This window comes from Schistocerca americana, chromosome X (assembly GCF_021461395.2).
Source record: "Schistocerca americana isolate TAMUIC-IGC-003095 chromosome X, iqSchAmer2.1, whole genome shotgun sequence".
NCBI lineage: Eukaryota > Metazoa > Arthropoda > Insecta > Orthoptera > Acrididae > Schistocerca > Schistocerca americana.
In genome coordinates, this window is record NC_060130.1 from 478829615 (window position 1) to 478847497 (window position 17883).

Genomic DNA, 17883 nt, shown 5'->3' on the forward strand with positions numbered 1-17883 from the left:
GGCCATGGACGAACTGAATACGGGCGCCCGACTCTGATCCTCACAGTGCTACTTTCGAACACAGCTCTTACAGCGACGTTGAAAAATCTAGATATCGATGCCACAGAGAGTTCCTTTGTAATGGACGAACTTTGAATAGGGTGGGGTAAATGACAGTAAACTTGCTGTGCATCCAGCAACTACACCTGAAAAATGTTAAACTCAGCCCGCATCTCGTGGTCGTGCGGTAGCGTTCTCGCTTCCCACGCCCGGGTTCCCGGGTTCGATTCCCGGCGGGGTCAGGGATTTTCTCTGCCTCGTGATGGCTGGGTGTTGTGTGATGTCCTTAATTTCGATTCCAAAAGAGCAAGCGGATCCTCACAAAAATATAGCCACAGTATTCGGACTTCAGGTATACGCTTTGTGATTGGTCCGGATTGCCGCACGCTTCAGCACACCGCCTAGATTCTTGGAACCGCACCGGTCCCGGTTCGAATCCTCCCGGCGGATTAATGATCTGGACCGTTGCACCGGCTAGTGAGGATGTGGTTTTCAGGTGGTTTCCCGCATCCGACTAGATGAATACTGGGCTGGTACCCACGTACCACAGCATTTACAGAACTCGCAAACACTTCGAAAACCTCCTCACCTTTTCACCTGGATTAACACTAGATGAAGACAAACAGGGTATACAAGTGGCTTTTGAGTTGTCATGTGAGAAAAGCTGGAGTTGGATTTTGCGTAACCCATACTTCCGGAATCCATGTTGGTTGGCATCGAGGAGGTCATTCTGTTCGAGACACCTCGTTACGTTTGAGCTCAGAATATTTTCTAAGACTCTGCAAGATATGAACGCAAATTACATTTGACGGTGGTTTTGTAGATCACTTTGCTACCATTCTTGTAGATGGATGTGACCTGTGCTTTTTTCCCAACCGGTGAGCACAGTTTTTCCACGAGGACACTACGGTGACAGATTTTTCTCCAAGGAATCTACGGTATGTTGTGGTTAAAAGAGGGACAAGTTCAGCCGCCAGTTCTGTATAGAATCTGATAGGAATTTCGTGGTTTATGGGCCCATGTTAAGTTTTATTGATTTCAGCGTTTCCGCTTCTCCTACCCTAAGTTTCAGTTCCTGTCATCCATAATTGAATATCTAGACAATAAATTTATTGGCATTGACAGCCTTTACGTATTACCCTAACTTCTCTATATTTAGTGAGAGATCTTCCTATAACTTTCTGTGAAAATAATCATTGAATTCTTCGCGCCTTAACCTTTTGACAGCAAAATTTTACAAGTATGGTGCCGTAGTCGTTGTTTCTTTAGAAGTTTCCTTATAGACAGTGTATGTCACACAGGTCTTTTCCATCATGAACTGTTGTAATAGGTGCCTGTCAGTCCAGTGCATGGTCAACTATTCTTTTAAACTGGAGCCTCAGTTCTTCTGTGTTTCTCAGCACAGAAGTAAGTGTTTGACGTTCATCATTGGGACATGAGAGAACTTCATCTTTACCTAGTTTACTAAATTTATAAATCTTTTTATATGCTTCAGTTGGCCTTTTCAGTTTGGTATCATTGTTGCTACAACTACCTTGGGGTCACAGATATCAGTTTCAAAGCAGACATCCTCCAAGAGTTCAGGTCTATTTGTTGTCGACATATTTAACACACATCTGAACTTTCTGTTCTCAGTAGTTTTCATATAATGCATTTGGTATTGCTTCGTAGAAAGTCTAGTCACACACACTGCTAAAAAATCTGTAATTATCCTAATCGATTAGGTGATGATCGAAGTCTACCCATGGAAAACAGTATGACTGGGGAACATGTGTACTAACAAATTGTGTTTTTTTCCTAAGTTATCGATTACGTCTCGTAGTAAGTCTGGTGGTAGGTAGAAGGATCCAATAACGTATTTATGCCTAACGATAATACTGAGTCTTGCGCAAAAAATGTTGCATGCAACTTTTATTTCAACTTCTTTGGCTATGCATTTCTTGCCTACTGCGATGAATACACCACCTTCACGTGTCTTTGGCTTGTCTTTTCGACATATTTCGATTTATAAGCACCCCAAAAATCTCACTATTTTCTGCGTCTACCATGATGTACGCTCCACTGCTTCTTAAGAATGCTAGCACTTTCTTACGAATACACTGGTAGGATTTCAATAGTCTCGTCCATGGAAGGTATTTCTAGAGTTCTGACACGAATACTTTGGGGTCCCTTACAGCTATCGTTGTCTGGACTGAATGGAAAGTCACATCAACCAGAAATCCATGTGTTTAGAGCTGCTAAACCTGTTACAGTGACACAGTACTCAACTGTATGATGCAAATCTAGAAAGTAGCATCCTAGTTTTTATAGAACCATCAAAGTCTCTCGTTCGTCCTTCCACTCAACTTCGAACGAGCAAGCCACAATCACTTATGGGGACAATTCAGCAGTTGTGAGCTTTGTTAAAATTCCGTGAGTAAAATTGGTCTTATCAACATTTTCTTTCATTCCCTAAATGATTTAAGTATGGCCTCATAGACCAGTCGTCAGGCATCATTCTTGTCAAATTTTCGGCAGAGATGGTCGCACCCTGTTCCCTCAATGGGTGCCGCAACAGCTTCATCAACATGTTGAATGAGGCCTGCAGGCATGCATGCTGAAGGCACAAGGTGATTCTTCGTTTCTTTTGTTGCCATTTCCATAAGAGGTACCATTACTTGCCGTTCGTTCGAACTACAGACCGCTTACTCTTTTGAGCTTTCCACCCCCTTATAAAGGGAGCAGCAGGCTTCCCAACGAGTGAAGCGTGTCGCTTTGCCTCAGTTTCAATGTGAGTGAGAGACACCATCCCAAACTTGTTGCTTAGTAGGATGGCTGAAGTACACAGAATTCTCCCTGGGCTTAGCCTTTCCTTTACAGAGCCGCTAGACCTACCACTCTTATGCAACCCTAGTCCAGTCAACGAGGGGTAATAAGTTCTACATTTCCTAAAGAGGACAGATAGCACCACTGAGAGAGGATAATACTCTGGTAGATAATACTCTGGTAGATGTATATCAGTAGCATTCCCATAACACCCATTCGAAGCAGTTTCCAATCGCCTGACAACAGTTAGGATGATTGCCAGCTGTGAACGAACAGCATGTAACTCATCCGATAGGAGAGAACTGGATTCGCAATGGAGCTGCATTGTCATTGAAGCAATGTTGTTCTACATCTACATTTACGTCATACTACGAAAACTTCGTGGTGTGTGGCGGAGGTGGTACTACTGGTACCACTAACTGATCCCCCCTACCCTGTTCCGTTCGCTAACGGCACTCAGGATGAATGATTGTCTAATTTCTCGAATTTTTTCGTCGTGGTCACTACGAGAGATGTATGTGGGAGGAAGTAACACGTTCTCCTACTCTTCACGGAATGTGAATGAGGCCTGCAGTACATTTTTCCGTGGGGCGAAACGTCACTCTTGAAACGTCCACCAACGGAGTTTGTTATCATGGTAACGCTCTCGCGCCGACTAAACGATCCTATGACGAAACACGCCGCTCTTCGTTGGATCTTCTCTATCTCTTCTATCAGTCCTACCTGGTAAGGATCCCATATTGACGAACTATACACAAGAATTGTTCGAACAAGCGCCTTGTAAGATACTTCCCACATGGACGAGTCATATTTCCTTAAGATTCTTTCTATGTATCTCATTTTGGCATCTGCTTTTCTGCTTTTCCTACTGTTTGGTTTATACGGTCATTCTACATAAGATCGATCTGGATAGATACTCCTAGTTATTTTACGGTAGATACTGTTTCTAGCAGTTTCTCGTCAATAGTGTAGTAGCACAGTAGTGGTTTTCTCTTCAGATTTATGAGCAATATGTTACATTTATTTACGTTCAGGCTCCCCTGCCAGAGCCTGCACCAATCTTATTGACAACCGCGTCATCTGCGACCACTCTTAAAGAGCATCCGACGCTTTCTACAGGGTCATTTACACAGGATGTTTCGAAATTCCCGTTACAAACTTCTAGAGCTTGTAGAGCGGAGTGGGTACGTAGTATTTTGAATGGGAAACCATGTCCGGAAACGTACCGTCTCCGTGCTACAACCGTTTGAAAACATTGTTGGTGACGCGACCACTTTAACACGTAATTTATTTGGCGTGACCCAGTACATCATTAATAACCAAAGTAATTGCTTGTGTACTCGTTGACGGGTTCTCTTCAAGTGATGCAGTACGACGTCTTCCACTTCGTATGTTCGGCGTCTCCTTGAGCACCATAGTCACGCCTGCTGACGGTGAAGGCACCCCTTCCTGGAAGCCGTTGAGTAATTGTGGGAAAAAGGGCATGCCATGGACTCATACGTTGTCGATAACGATCTTGATAAAGGCACCGAACATCTCTTCTATTACCGTGAGCTTCGCCATAAAGAGGGATCTCGTCGGTGTATTCTACAAATGTGTACTCAACCATGTTTCTGTAACACTCACAGACACGTGAATGAGGCTTGAACCAGGTCAGAGAGGTAGGATAGACGTGAAATGACGTCAGCAAGTCCGACGTAAGCACCCTACGCCGCGACTACCCTGTTGCATAACTACCTAGCAAATATGTTTTCAAACGGCTGTAGCAAGGAAACTGTACGTTTTCAGACATGGGTCCTAATTCAAAATATTGTCTACTCAGTCGATGCGTTTCCAGACATGGGTTCCAGTTCGAAATATTGTCTACTAAGTCCCCTCTACAAGTCCTAAAAGTTTGGAACAGGAATTTCCGAACAGCCTGTATACATTGTAAATAATAACGGTCCTATCATATTTCGTTGGGGTACTGCGCAGAGTACCTTTACATCTGCCGATTTTGTTCTGTTAAGAACGACGTGTTGAAATCTGTCTCCAAGTAAGTCTTCAATAGTAAACAAATAACTTCAAATTAAGCTTGTTGATTCTTTTTTTAATTTCTGCGTCTATTGCGCTAGGAGGATTACAAGTTCCGTTTCATGTCCCCATTCCGTGACTGGCATCCAAGAAAGTGATTTTTCCTTATAACAACAAAAAGACTTGGATAAAATTTGCCCTGGATATCCTGGAACTACTTAGATGTCCAACTCTGCGGAAAAACTCAGTATATATTGCATCAGAGTCGGTGCAGGTACTAACAAAGACATGACACCAACTAATAGGAAGGCGAAAAATAATCTCACGTTAAATAGTCGATTCCGGATTGACCAACAGTTATCACAATATTACATTCACAATAAACGACAAAACGATACTGATCAGAACACACTTCTTGTAAATAAAAATATTTTGAACACAGCAAACTGGAACAATCCACGCGAAATATTGAATCTTGTAAACAAAGTGTAGGATAGTATAGATCTAAGGACACAGGCCTGCAAGAAATAATTCAACACGCGCAAGTCAAATGTACACCAAAAGCTGCCATCATACGATTAAAGAGTATACTGTGGCCACCTGATCTGACAGACGGCGTACAAAGAGAGCTAGAAGAGACCATTAGAGGTCTCCCACTGTAGTCATCCAACCCGACTGGCGCAATACAGGAACGTTAACGTCCAATACCGACAACTTTGATAACTACGCAGTTTCGTGAAGAAGACGAAGACTTAGCCACAACTAAATTGATAAGCGGGAAGGTTCATCGCTGGGTTCTGAAATAAATAATAGTGCAAGTTATTCAGTTCCTAATCTGAAAAATTCCTATGCGACGTTGAAGACATTGACAAACAGGTGATCGAGACAATAGACGTATACGACGAAAAATACGCAGTTGTAATTTTAATTAAAATCTACATTGTTTGCGCCGGTGAGAGATCTACCTGTCCCCCACGAACCACAGATACCCCAGTTTCTATAATACAACGTTTTCGATCACTGTAGGGATATAGTCGTGAAATGAACAGCTGACACAAGAAAATTAACCAAAAGAATTGCCAACGAGTGACCATAGGACCACATTCTGCGGTTCTTATTATCATCTTAAAATGTGTTTGGCACCTAGAAACCACAAAGCTCTGTATATCATCGACACTCTCCAAGTGTTTCATTCACTTTTCGCGGAATTTCATTGGTGATTACAGATGATACTCCAGTCCTTGCCCAATAGTTAACGTGATTTCGTCGATTTCAAAACATGAGGTGCCATTATCTCACAGCACTGTCAATCACAATATTATTTACACAATTTTGACTGTGAGGGGGATTTGCAATTTCGGTAGGCGCTCCCACCTCTGTGATGTACGTGACAGACGTTTGCAGGTCTCAGCCCTTATCCCGAACTCCGGTCCGTACGGTAGAAAGGCCAGCCCGATTTGCTCGCCGGCTGAGCACAACCAGCCGGGCCAAATCGGCTCGTCGCTTGCGCAGCCAGTCGCGTTGCCCGCTGAGGTTGCTCACAGGAACAGCCTGCCGCCTCAGCTGCGTTACGTTCTGCGCCTGTCTGCAGGCCCCCCTTCTCTATTGCTGCGAGGGTTGGCCAGGAAGTAATGCACCGCATTTTTTTTTTCTCAGCTGAAAACAATGCTACGAATGCGAAACTTTACGTATGTATTATTTGAAGTCTCCTGAGTGAGCATGCCAAGTTTCCGTCACTTCTGACAGATAGCGTAGCTGCAGGACAGTTTCAAAATGGCTTCTGTAGGTGTTGTACGTCACAAGCAAAGTGCCGTCATTGAATTTCTCAGTGCAGAGAAAGAAACCGTGGAAAGTATTCACAAACGCTTGTGCGAAGGCCGGCCGGAGTGGCCGTGCGGTTCTAGGCTCTACAAAAAAATGGTTCAAATGGCTCTGAGCACTATGGGACTCAACTGCTGGGGTCATTAGTCCCCTAGAACTTAGAACTAGTTAAACCTAACTAACCTAAGGACATCACAAACATCCATGCCCGAGGCAGGATTCGAACCTGCGACCTTAGCGGTCTTGCGGTTCCAGACTGCAGCGCCTTTAACCGCACGGCCACTTCGGCCGGCTCTAGGCTCTACAGTCTGGAACCGAGCGACCACTACGGTCGCAGGTTCGAATCCTGCCTCGGGCATGGATGTGTGTGATGTCCTTAGGTTAGTTAGGTTTAATTAGTTCTAAGTTCTAGGCGACTGATGACCTCAGAAGTTAAGTCGCATAGTGCTCAGAGCCATTTGATCTTGTGCAAAGTCTATGGAGCATCTGCTGTCGACAGAAGTACAGTTAGTCGCTGGGCACGGAGGGTGAGAGCATCAGGAGGCGGTTCGACGGAGCCGAGCGATTCTAGGCGCTACAGTCTGGAGCCGTGCGACCGCTACGGTCGCAGGTTCGAATCCTGCCTCGGGCATGGATGTGTGTGATGTCCTTAGATTAATTAGGTTTAAGTAGTTCTAAGTTCTAGGGGACTGATGACCTCAGCAGTTAAGTCCCATAGTACTTAGAGCCATTTGAGAGCCGGTTCGACGGAGCTCCGCGGTTTGCAGCGCTCGGGGAAACCATCCACGGCTTTCACACCTGACAATTGCAGTGAGTTGATATTACCATCCAAGAGGACAGACGCATTACGACTCGGCAGTTGGCGCTGCATCTGTCAATCACCAGAGGAAGTTCTCACAGTGAAGCACTGGCTCCGCCACCAGGACAAGGATTGGTACCGACAGGGCATACACGCCCTTGTTTCGCGCTGCAGGAAGGCTATAGAACGACATGGAGATTACATGGAGAAATGGGGTGTGTAGATAAAGCACCACTCTTTCGTGTGTGTAATTCTCACTATGTTCAATAACGAATTGTTGAAGGAAGAAAATGCCGTGCATTACTTTCTGGGTAACCCTCGTATTTCTGCACACAAACTTGCGTTCACATGCGCATCGAAAGTGATACCACAGTTCGGGACGTACTACAGGTATACCGCAACTGCAAGTACGAACACCTAGGATTCAGAGGCACACATGCAGTGGGGCCACACTCCGCCACGCCACTGAAAGTCGGTGCTACTTACAAGGGGAGGACACGACGTTGGGACCGCGGATTTACTTTGTACGCCTTTAGTAGGACATTAAAACAACTTAATGCGCAAGTAGTGAGGTGCAGTACTCTGGCATTTCCGAGAAAATCGCAGGAGAAGTTTTACTAGTCTGTTACGTAAGTAATGCATTTGTGCGTCGGTGCCGGATGCTAGAGTTCATGGTAGTCAAGTGGTGACCGGCGCGATAGCTCAGCGTGTTCGGTCAGAGGAAGAGCTGCCCGCTTTAATAAAAAAAACTGAGTGACTGGATCAACGTTGCACTTGAACGGGTGTCATGGGACATCCTCCCCAAACAAATTTAACGAACAAAATGAGATAAAACAATAAGTGGTTAGCGTTCGAGCTACGTTAGACAGAAACGTATGAGGCAGCGGTTCGACTCGCGCTGAAACCTTCATTTCTTTAGTACAAGTGCAAATTATGTGATATTCAAAAAAATTCCACCTACACTATTCGTTCTTGCTACACTAGCAACGTCTCACCGCTACGCAGGTTAACTGCCAAATGTTGCCTGCCTCTGTGTCTGCAGCTTGAAGTGTCGAGGTACAAAGTAGTGCCAGGTACCTTACCAGACTGAATGTATAAGGGATTTCGCAAATCACGACAGTCACACATTTTTAGGAAAACTCTATACGTTTCCTTATTTACTTGCCGATAGTTATAAATACGTTTGTTTGGGGAGGGTGGTTGATTTGGGGGAAGAGGGAAAAGACCGTACTGCGAGGTCATCGGTCTCATCGGAGTAGGGAAAAGCTGGGGAAGGAAGTCGGCCGTGCCCTTTCAGAGGAACTTTCCCGGCATTTGCCTGAAGCAAGTCAAGGAAATCATGGAATGCCTAAATTACGATGGCCAGACGCGGGATTGAACCGTCGTCCTCCCGAAAGCGTGTCCAGTGTGCTAACCACTGCGCCACCTCGCCCGGTAAAATATGTTTATCCTAACAATTAATTAAAATTAGTAATTAGTCAAATAACATGAAATTCACTAAAGCTGCATGCAAATGCACATTGTTTTTTTAATTACATCAATTTCATTTTAAATTAAATAATATGGCCAGTATGAGAAAACTCTAATGCGATAACTTGCACAACACTATTAATAACCGCCTATATTATGTAAGTTGACGAAATATTGAAACCTGTGCCACTGCGGGATTTGTACTAACAGCAGCTACACATTGACAATTTCTTGTGCAGTGTGCACAAGATTGATCCTCTCAGAATGTGACATTTGCTAAAATTTTAGTTTATAATGCACGAGATGTGGAAAGGAGCAGGCGTCTAGAGTGAGTGGGCGCAGTACTCTCTGTTGCAGACGGTGGTGGAGGCGTGCCAGAAGAAGCGACAGTGCAAGTTCCAGCCAACCGGACGGCCCTACGGCACAGATCCCTGCCCCGGGACGCCCAAGTACGTCCACGTCGATTACAAGTGCCGGCCCTGTAAGTACGCCTCAAATGTGACTTCAACAAAGCTCACTGCACCATGCACAATTTTCTGAAAATGAAAAATTCGCTGTAAGATGTTCACACACTCAGCACTGCTATTTATTGTTTAACAGGTAACAAACCTATAGAAGCATATGACAAGCATAAACCACAAAAATAAGACCTAACACAAATGTACGAAAATATTAACAGATTTATAAAGTAATCAAAAGCCTTATTGATTTACTGCGGTAAATGGTTTTTCATTTCGTTCAGTTATGTACAATGCAAGATATAATGCGGATATCTGCCGTATACCGTGCGGTTGTGACATACTTTGGTCAGGCTATCAGGATCATGCATGACCAGTGATTAGAGTTCAAGCGTCACACATTACCTTGGTATCGGTCATCCCATGGAATATAACAACACAGAACTTCTGAAATGCGCGTTTAGGCATTGGGATAATATTATTACGGAAGCAGCAGAGATTAAATTACCAAGTGACCTGGCAAATAAGGAGTTCTTTTGCTTAAAACCTGCTTCGAATCTTTCTCCTTCCCTGATCAAACAACAGAGCGACAGAGTTAATGTTACTCACCTGTTGGTGATTAATATTAACTATCCATAAGAGATTGGTCGTCTTTGGTTGTGTTGGCGCTAGTTGTTTATATTGTTGAAATTTCATTGCGCAGCACTCCTCCCGTCGCACTTGTGCCTTGAAAACGACGGGGTGCTCTACAAGTAATTGCTCAGTTTGCTGATGTACGTGTCACATAATTAGCTTACTTTGCATACTTCCATTCTTTGATGCCATAAATGGAATGATTTTTCTAGATCGATTCCGCACGAAGCCACGAAGTACTCAATGTACGGAAGTGTGTTGTAAGGACAGTTTTTTGCGTCCATTCTCGAATTTCATGTTGTTATCTGTATAAAAAATTAGTCTTACAAACAATAGTTTCCCAATATATTTAATCTCTTATGAAGTTTTTTTACAAAAAATTTGGCATTTTTGAAAGTATTAGGAGCATTCAGAAATATAACACTAGGAACGGTAGTTACCACTATGCACGTCTTAACCTTACCGTTGCACAGAAAGGAGCAAAGTATTCAGCCATAAAAATATGTGATTACGTTCCTTTGGGTAAAGGTGTTGGCAGATAAACTTTGTAAAACATATTAAAATAATTTCTACTTCACAACTTCTTCTGCTCCAGACATGAGTATCTAAATGTACTGTATGGGTGTGGGTGGGCTACATTTATCAAATTTTGATGTAGATTAAAATTAAAACAAAAATTTAGTTACGTAAATGATCAGCACGTAAGCTTCTTATCAAAGAGAAAATGTATCATTTTTGTGAACCTGCTGACATGTTCCACGTCATTCCGAACTGTCACAAATATGATCCACAGAACATGTAACGAAACTGGCCTAAACTAGTGCAGTTTAAAATTATGGCAAGTGAACATTTAGAGTGGTAATTATCATCCCAGTTCCATCGGAACTCTAAGCCCACTACGTGGACGATATGATGTTTTCGAACACACAAGCTATTTTCTTCCTAATTTACCACTGTGCTTCAAAACAAAATAATTTACCTGTAGTCTCCATGATCCAGCGTCGTGGAGTCGTTCCAGTCCCCTGGAAATCCTGCTACTGCTCATTCACTAGTAATACATTCTACTAATTCTCCCATATCGCTACAATACCTTCTGGGCTGAATACAGCGCCCAATTTATTAAGAGATGCTTTGCATCTTGCATACCTGGTTCTGATGTGGTTGAGCCGGCTCCGGATTTATCTTGACAGTTGTGCACGTGTAGGTGTTATGGTTAGGTCAATCGGATGTTCCAGTCCTTATATAATAAACAGTTTTCAGTTATCACCGTGGGCTGGAAGGAGTACGTTGGTGGCTACTATTTAGGTTCTGCACAGACTTTTTAAATTCAAGTCCGATATGTGGAAGGTGAGAAAGACTTTTGTGAACTGGAACTGTTCTGCTCTCATCTGAGAATTTATGGTGCATGTTGGATGAGACACAAGCAATGAAACTGGTATTTCTAACTTATTTCTAACTTAGTCGAACCCACTACCACTCCCCATCCAGGTCATCCGTCAATGTTACCTCCCCCCCTCCCCCCATCGAGGTCAGCTCTCAATGTCACCCCTCACCTCCCCCCTCAAAGTTATCAGTAAAGACCATCCCTAAAGGTAAACTTTTCCTCTCCTCCTGACTCCTCCCTTCTCCCCCTCCCCTTCTCCTTCCCCATGCAGTTTTCCATATTTCGCGCAAATCTAGCCCACTTGTCCTACATAAAAAAAATTCACAGTGATGGAAAAAAGGTCAGCTGAAATGGCCATGAACAAAATTCAAGATGTCACAAATGTCAGGAATCTGAATTAGCGTTCTATATCACCTTCTATGTTTGAGATAGCCCACTTGTGTTACTTAAAAAATTCAAGATGAGGGAAATAGGCCAGTTAAAATCGTGGTGTAAATAAATCCAAAATGTCAAAAATGGTGGGGCATTTGATATCTACTACTATGTTGGAGGTAGCCCACATGCACTACTTAAAAAATACATTTCCCCACCTTCCCCTCTCCCACCATGTCGGAACAATTGCCTTGTTCCTGTCTCTGTGTACCAAATACTATTACAGACTGCTGTAGTTGGGCACACTATTATTATTATTATTATTATTTATAAACAATTTCTGGATGAGAGCTGAAGCAGCGCTTAAGTGCTGGAGCAGGCAGCATCTGTCCACACAGTATATGGTATAAGGGATGGCTGTCAGCTGAGGGGACAAGCACTGTTCTGGGCTGCTCGCAGCAGCCAGTGGGTGGATGGAAGGGAGTAGTCCGTCTGGCTATGCTGTTGTGGGAGTAGGGGAACCAATGGCTGGGCTCTGGGACAATTTTATTTTAACACCTACGACTGTATCATGAGTGAAGCACATCAGCCTGAGCTGAAAAGAAGAAGCACACTTTCGTTTTTCCCACGCAATTACCTGAGCTGGAGAGAAGAATCACATACTTTCTTTTCTTACCACACACCCACCTGCGTTGAAAAGAAGAACGATTCATCGGATGATGGCTCTTTGTATTACATGTGTCAGTGTAAGGGTGCGTAATGATTAGTTGGGTGTGACTTTTATGTATCCAGTTGATCCACATCATGCTGTGAGTGACGTCTGTGTGTGTGTGAATTCCTAAGGGACCAAACTGCTGAGGTCATCAGTCCCTAGACTTACGCACTTCTTAAACAACCTGAAACTGACATATGCTAAGAACAACACACACACACACACACACACACATGCCCTAGGGAGGACTCGAAGCTCCGGCGGGGGGCGGGGGGGGGGGGCGCAGTCTGTCACATGGCGCTTCTAACCACTCGGCCAATCCGCGCGGCTGAGTGACGTGCCGCATGCTTACTGTTGGGGTACATAATAATGAAATATCTTTGGATCCCAGCCCCGTGTAACCCCACCTGGGCATCTGCCCTTGTATTGATGGAAACTGCTTGGACTTCCTGGTACTGGATGAAGCTCAGTGCTTCATGTCCTGTGCTTTGTACCCCCCCTCCTCCTCCCTCCCACTACCTCAGTTACTCCATATTTCTGTACAGTAGCATCTAAGTAAGCACATTCAGATCATTTAGACAATGAATTTTCTAGTTGCAAGGCATACTGCTATTGACCACGCCATACCAGTTGAATGGTGATGATGTAAAACACGTTCTCAATGGCAGGTTTCCAGTATCCCAGTACAAGCCTGTTGTAATAATTGAGAATCCCTGATATAACAGTTCGCAAATGCTGTCAGCTATGTAGCGATTTATTAATCAGATAACTTATATGTTCCAAAAGACATAGTCAGTCTCAACTGCATCTATGATAATGAATACAAGCCAAAACAATGAAATAAAATTTTTACCAAGGTCAGGAGTCGAGCGCAGGTCTCCTGCTCACTTTTTAAAAATCTCATTTTGTTCGATATTGTTCGTTGCATTTGTTCGGGGCGGATGTCCTATGACACTTGTCCAGGTTCATTGATTATCCATTTACTCCGTTTTTTTTTTTTTATTGCGGAGGACAGCTAACCCTCCGACCGAACACGTTGAGCTACCGTGCCAGCTCACTGCGCCACCCTGGCACTGCGGTTAACATCAGTGCACGGATTACCCTAGTATGTCTTCCTCCCTAATACAAACTCCAGTTCACGACCCTGCCCTTCTTGATGTTCCCCTTCTTAACTAGTGTCAGTATTGCAGAGACTCTCTAACACTGGAGGAGCACCTTAGCGCTGAACGAAATGGACATTATCTTGCCTCTACCGCAGGTGTAGGTGACATATTGATAAGGTGAATTATATATTCCAGAGACGTATGAAGTCTCAGCTTTATCTATGATAATGAATACAGGCCGAAGTGATGAACTGAAACTTTTACCAAGACCAGGATACCAACACAGGTCTACTGTTCACTAGACAGATGTGTAGCCACTGCGCCGCCCTGGCACTGCAGTTAACGCTGCTGCACAGATTACCCTAGTACGTCTCGCTCCCTTATACAAACTCCAATACATGTCTCAGCTCGTTTGATACAACTGTGTTAGCTGTGGTGCCGGTGTGTTGCAGTGGTTAGAACGTGTGCCTACTGAGCAGGAGACCAAGCTTCAAATCCTGACCTTGTTACAAATTGTAATTTATTGCTGTGGCCTGTATTCATCATCATAGATAGAGATGACACGTAACATGTCTCTGTAACGTATAAATATGCTGGTTAATATATAACCCACACCTGAGTTACAGGCAGGATCATCCTCACTTTGTTTGAGAGCTAATGTGCTATTCCAGTGTTAGGGAGCCTTTGCAGTACTGAAACGAGTTAAGGAGGGGAACATCAAGATGGGCTGATGTGTGAATTTGAGTTTGTATTAGGGAGGGGGTATGCTAAGGTAACCTCTGCAACTCCATGAGCTGCAGTGCCTCTGTGGTGCAGTTTTTAGTGCATTTGCCGAGTGAACAGGAGACGTGTGTTCGAATCCCTGCCTTGGCACAAGATTTCATTCATTGCTTCTGACTGTATTCATTATCATAGATATGTAGTGACTCTGTATGTATGGTGTCAATGTTTCAGCAGAGAAGTTCCAGATGTGTTATTGGAAAATTGTAGAATATGCACTGTTAAGTCCCATAGAGAGAACTACTGACAGTGCAAGTAGCTAGCAATTTGGACAGTATGCAGTACACTCATTTCCAGGAAGAGACATTTAGGAGTCTATGTTCACCAGTGGTGCAATTCAGTGTGGACTAGATGGACGAAAGGACTAGAAGTTGTATGTAAACAGTTATTTTGAAAATCTTGTTCGTGATGTTGTTGAGAAAGTTCGCCAAACAGGTAGTTCGCATTCTGTGGATGGTATTGTGGTGAATCATTTCGACGTTTGCTGTACCCTGGAAAAGACATTTATATTCCAAGCAATATTTCGGTCAGATATTCCCTCAGAACTGTCGTCATATATGAAGTTATTTGCGTGTCGTGCTGTTAAGCTTGAACTTTATAACAAATGTATTCCTCTTATTCATAAAAAATTGCATAAAAATGGTTAAGTTTTATTATCATCTTATAAAAACCATTGCTGTTGTATGATTACATTTCATTTCTATAAGTACGAAGTGGACGAAATTTAGTCATCATGAAGTTATTGTGAAGGATTGGTCATGTCCGAAAGATGCTGCGAATGAGATGCATAATAAAGAATTACTACCAAATCTATTAGAAACGTGGAAAGTCTGATATTGTATTGATACTGATCACTCATCGAGAAGTCATACGTTATGAAAAAAAAGTTAATGTGTTGTCAAGAACACTCTTCTAAGAACAACACAGACTGCCTCAAATAAGAAACTATTTCTATTTCTAGAGACATATCAAAACAGATGCATTCTATCGCAAATGTACACACGTCTTCCAAAACAGTTAATTCCAGATAATGCGAATTTCCTTGCTGCTTTTAAACAAGTCTCGTGTAATGTAAAAGGAATATTCAACAGCCCTGTCCGTAGTGAGATGTCTTTTTGTTAATTTCATTCTATCTGTAACTACTTTTGGCAAGGAAACACGTACGGTTTTATTGTCAATGACGAAACGAAAGCAGGATTTCGTGGACGATATCGACAAGGGCTTTGTGAATAACCAATAGTACGTCGAAGCATATATAAAATAATGTTTCATGAGTGAGATGGTGTTGACCTATTTCATTTCGCTTAATCATTTTCAGATCAAGCTGTTAAAGAAAATACGAGGCAATGGAGCACGTATCAAACGAGAGCTGATCGTAGTCCCGTTTTGCAGCAGAATACTAGAACACATTTTGAACGAAGTAACCTTCCTGCTAAACGCAGACATCTCACCTACTGAGCTGAAAATAGTTTTTTCTGTAACTCCAAGAGGAATAGGACTACAAATCCCCCTGAACTCCTTAATGAATTTATAAATCTTTATTGTTTCTAAATTTTCAACGTTCACCTAAGAACACTTTACAACTCCTTGAATAGCAAGAATCTGACAGGTTTTAACAGAGCACAACTAATAAAGCACAACAGAGTTACTCACCATAAAGTACCTGCCAAAAACAGTGTAATAGGAAAACACACAATAATTCCTAATATCTGAGAGACAGTCACTACACCAGTTTCATACCATCTGTAAACAAGCCCTTTAATGATGTGAAAAAACAGTTCTTCACGGCATGGCTACGTTATACCACTTAATAAATTTCGATGAAACCATCAGTCATCATAATCAGCATGTAAGCTCTAGAACTGCATCGCAGAATGTAACTGATGCGAGTAGCTATCATAACATCATATCAGCGTACGTATTCCAAATATATATGGGTATCCACTCGCCGCTGATGACGTAGCACGAGCACATAGAAAAAAGTATACAGAGAAAATAACCGGATTACTCAGGAATTTTACAATAGAAACAGCAGAATTCCTAAGGTGTGTCGCTTTACTGTGCAGTGGATTGATGCAATCTAGGACAAAAAAGAAAAAGACGAGCCACTAAGGAATTATCAGAATGAGACGTAAATTCGTAGATGTGGTGTACATGTACTGAAAAACAAAAGATTACAGTTTTAGAAAAGTGGATGATTTATTCAAGAGAAAGAGCTTCTCAGTTTGAGCAAGTCAATAATGCGTTGGTCCTCCTTTGGCCTTTATGCAAGCAGTTATTCGGCTTGGCATTCATTTAAAGAATTGTTGGATGTCCTCCTGAAGGATATCGTGTCAAATTATATCAAACTGTCACGTTAGATCGTGAAACTCCCGAGTTGGTTAGAGCGCCCATAATGTTCCAAATGTTCCCATTTGGGGACGGGTCTGGCGACCTTGCTGGCCACGCTAGAGTTCGGCAAGCACGAAGACAAACAGTAGAAACTCTCGCCGTGTGCGAACGGGCATTATCTTGCTGAAATATAAGTCCAGGATGGCTGGCCATGAAGGGCAACAAAAAGGTGCGTAGAATATCTTCAACCTTCTGCTATGCTGTAAGCGTGCCACGGATGACAACCCAAGGGCTCCTGCTATGAAAAAAAATGGCACTCCAGAGTATCACTCTTGGTTGTCTGGTGGTAGGGCGGGCGACAGTCAGATTGGTATCCCACTGGAGCCTGGAGCGTCTCCAGACACGTCTTGCCTGGTCACTGGGCTCAGTCCGAAGTGGAAGTCATCATTGATGACAATTCTACTCGAGTTAATGAGATTCCAGACCAAAGACGTGGCTTAGGACGTCCCGGACAGCGGTGGGATGCCAACCTGACCGTCGTCCACCGCATTGCCCAACAGTCAGGCGTGATGGTTTGGGGTGCCATTTCAGTCCGTAGCAGGAGCCCATTGGTTGTCATCCGCGGCACTCGTACAGCACAACGAGACGTCGACGATATTCTACGCTCCGTTGTGTTGGCTTTCATGGGAAGCCATCTTTGGCTTACACTTCAGCAAGATAATGCCCACACGAATACGGCGAGATTTTCTGCTGCTTGTCTTCGTACTTGAAAAACCATGCCGTGACCACCGAGATTGGCGGATCTCTCCCCAATTGAGAGCATTTTGAGCATTGTAGCAAGCCCTCCAACCGGGTCTGGATTTTGAGATCTAGCGCACAAACTGCACGGAATTTGGTACTATGTCCCTCAGGAGGAAATCCAATAACTACATCAGTCAATTCCAACCAGAGTAATTGCTTGCACAAGGACCAGAGGTGGGCCAACGCTTTATTGACTCGCTAAATTTGTGAAGCTCCTGCTCTTGAGTAAATCATCGATTTTACCTGAAATTGTAATCATTTGTTTGTCTGTACACGTACATCACAGCTACTGATTTGCGTCCCATTCCTTCGTGATGCGTCTTTTTTATTTTTCTATTATTTTATTTTATTTTTTGCCCTAG

At 43.3% G+C, this 17883-nt stretch overlaps 1 protein-coding gene across 1 annotated transcript in view; it reads left to right on the top strand.

Moving 5' to 3' along the window:
- LOC124556082 (protein eva-1) overlaps positions 1 to 17883 on the top strand; it is a 350386-nt gene that overhangs the window by 56885 nt on the left and 275618 nt on the right. The window contains exon 4 of the mRNA XM_047130109.1: positions 9290 to 9428. Coding sequence (XP_046986065.1) covers positions 9290 to 9428 — 139 coding nt within the window. The remainder of the gene's footprint in view (positions 1 to 9289; positions 9429 to 17883) is intronic.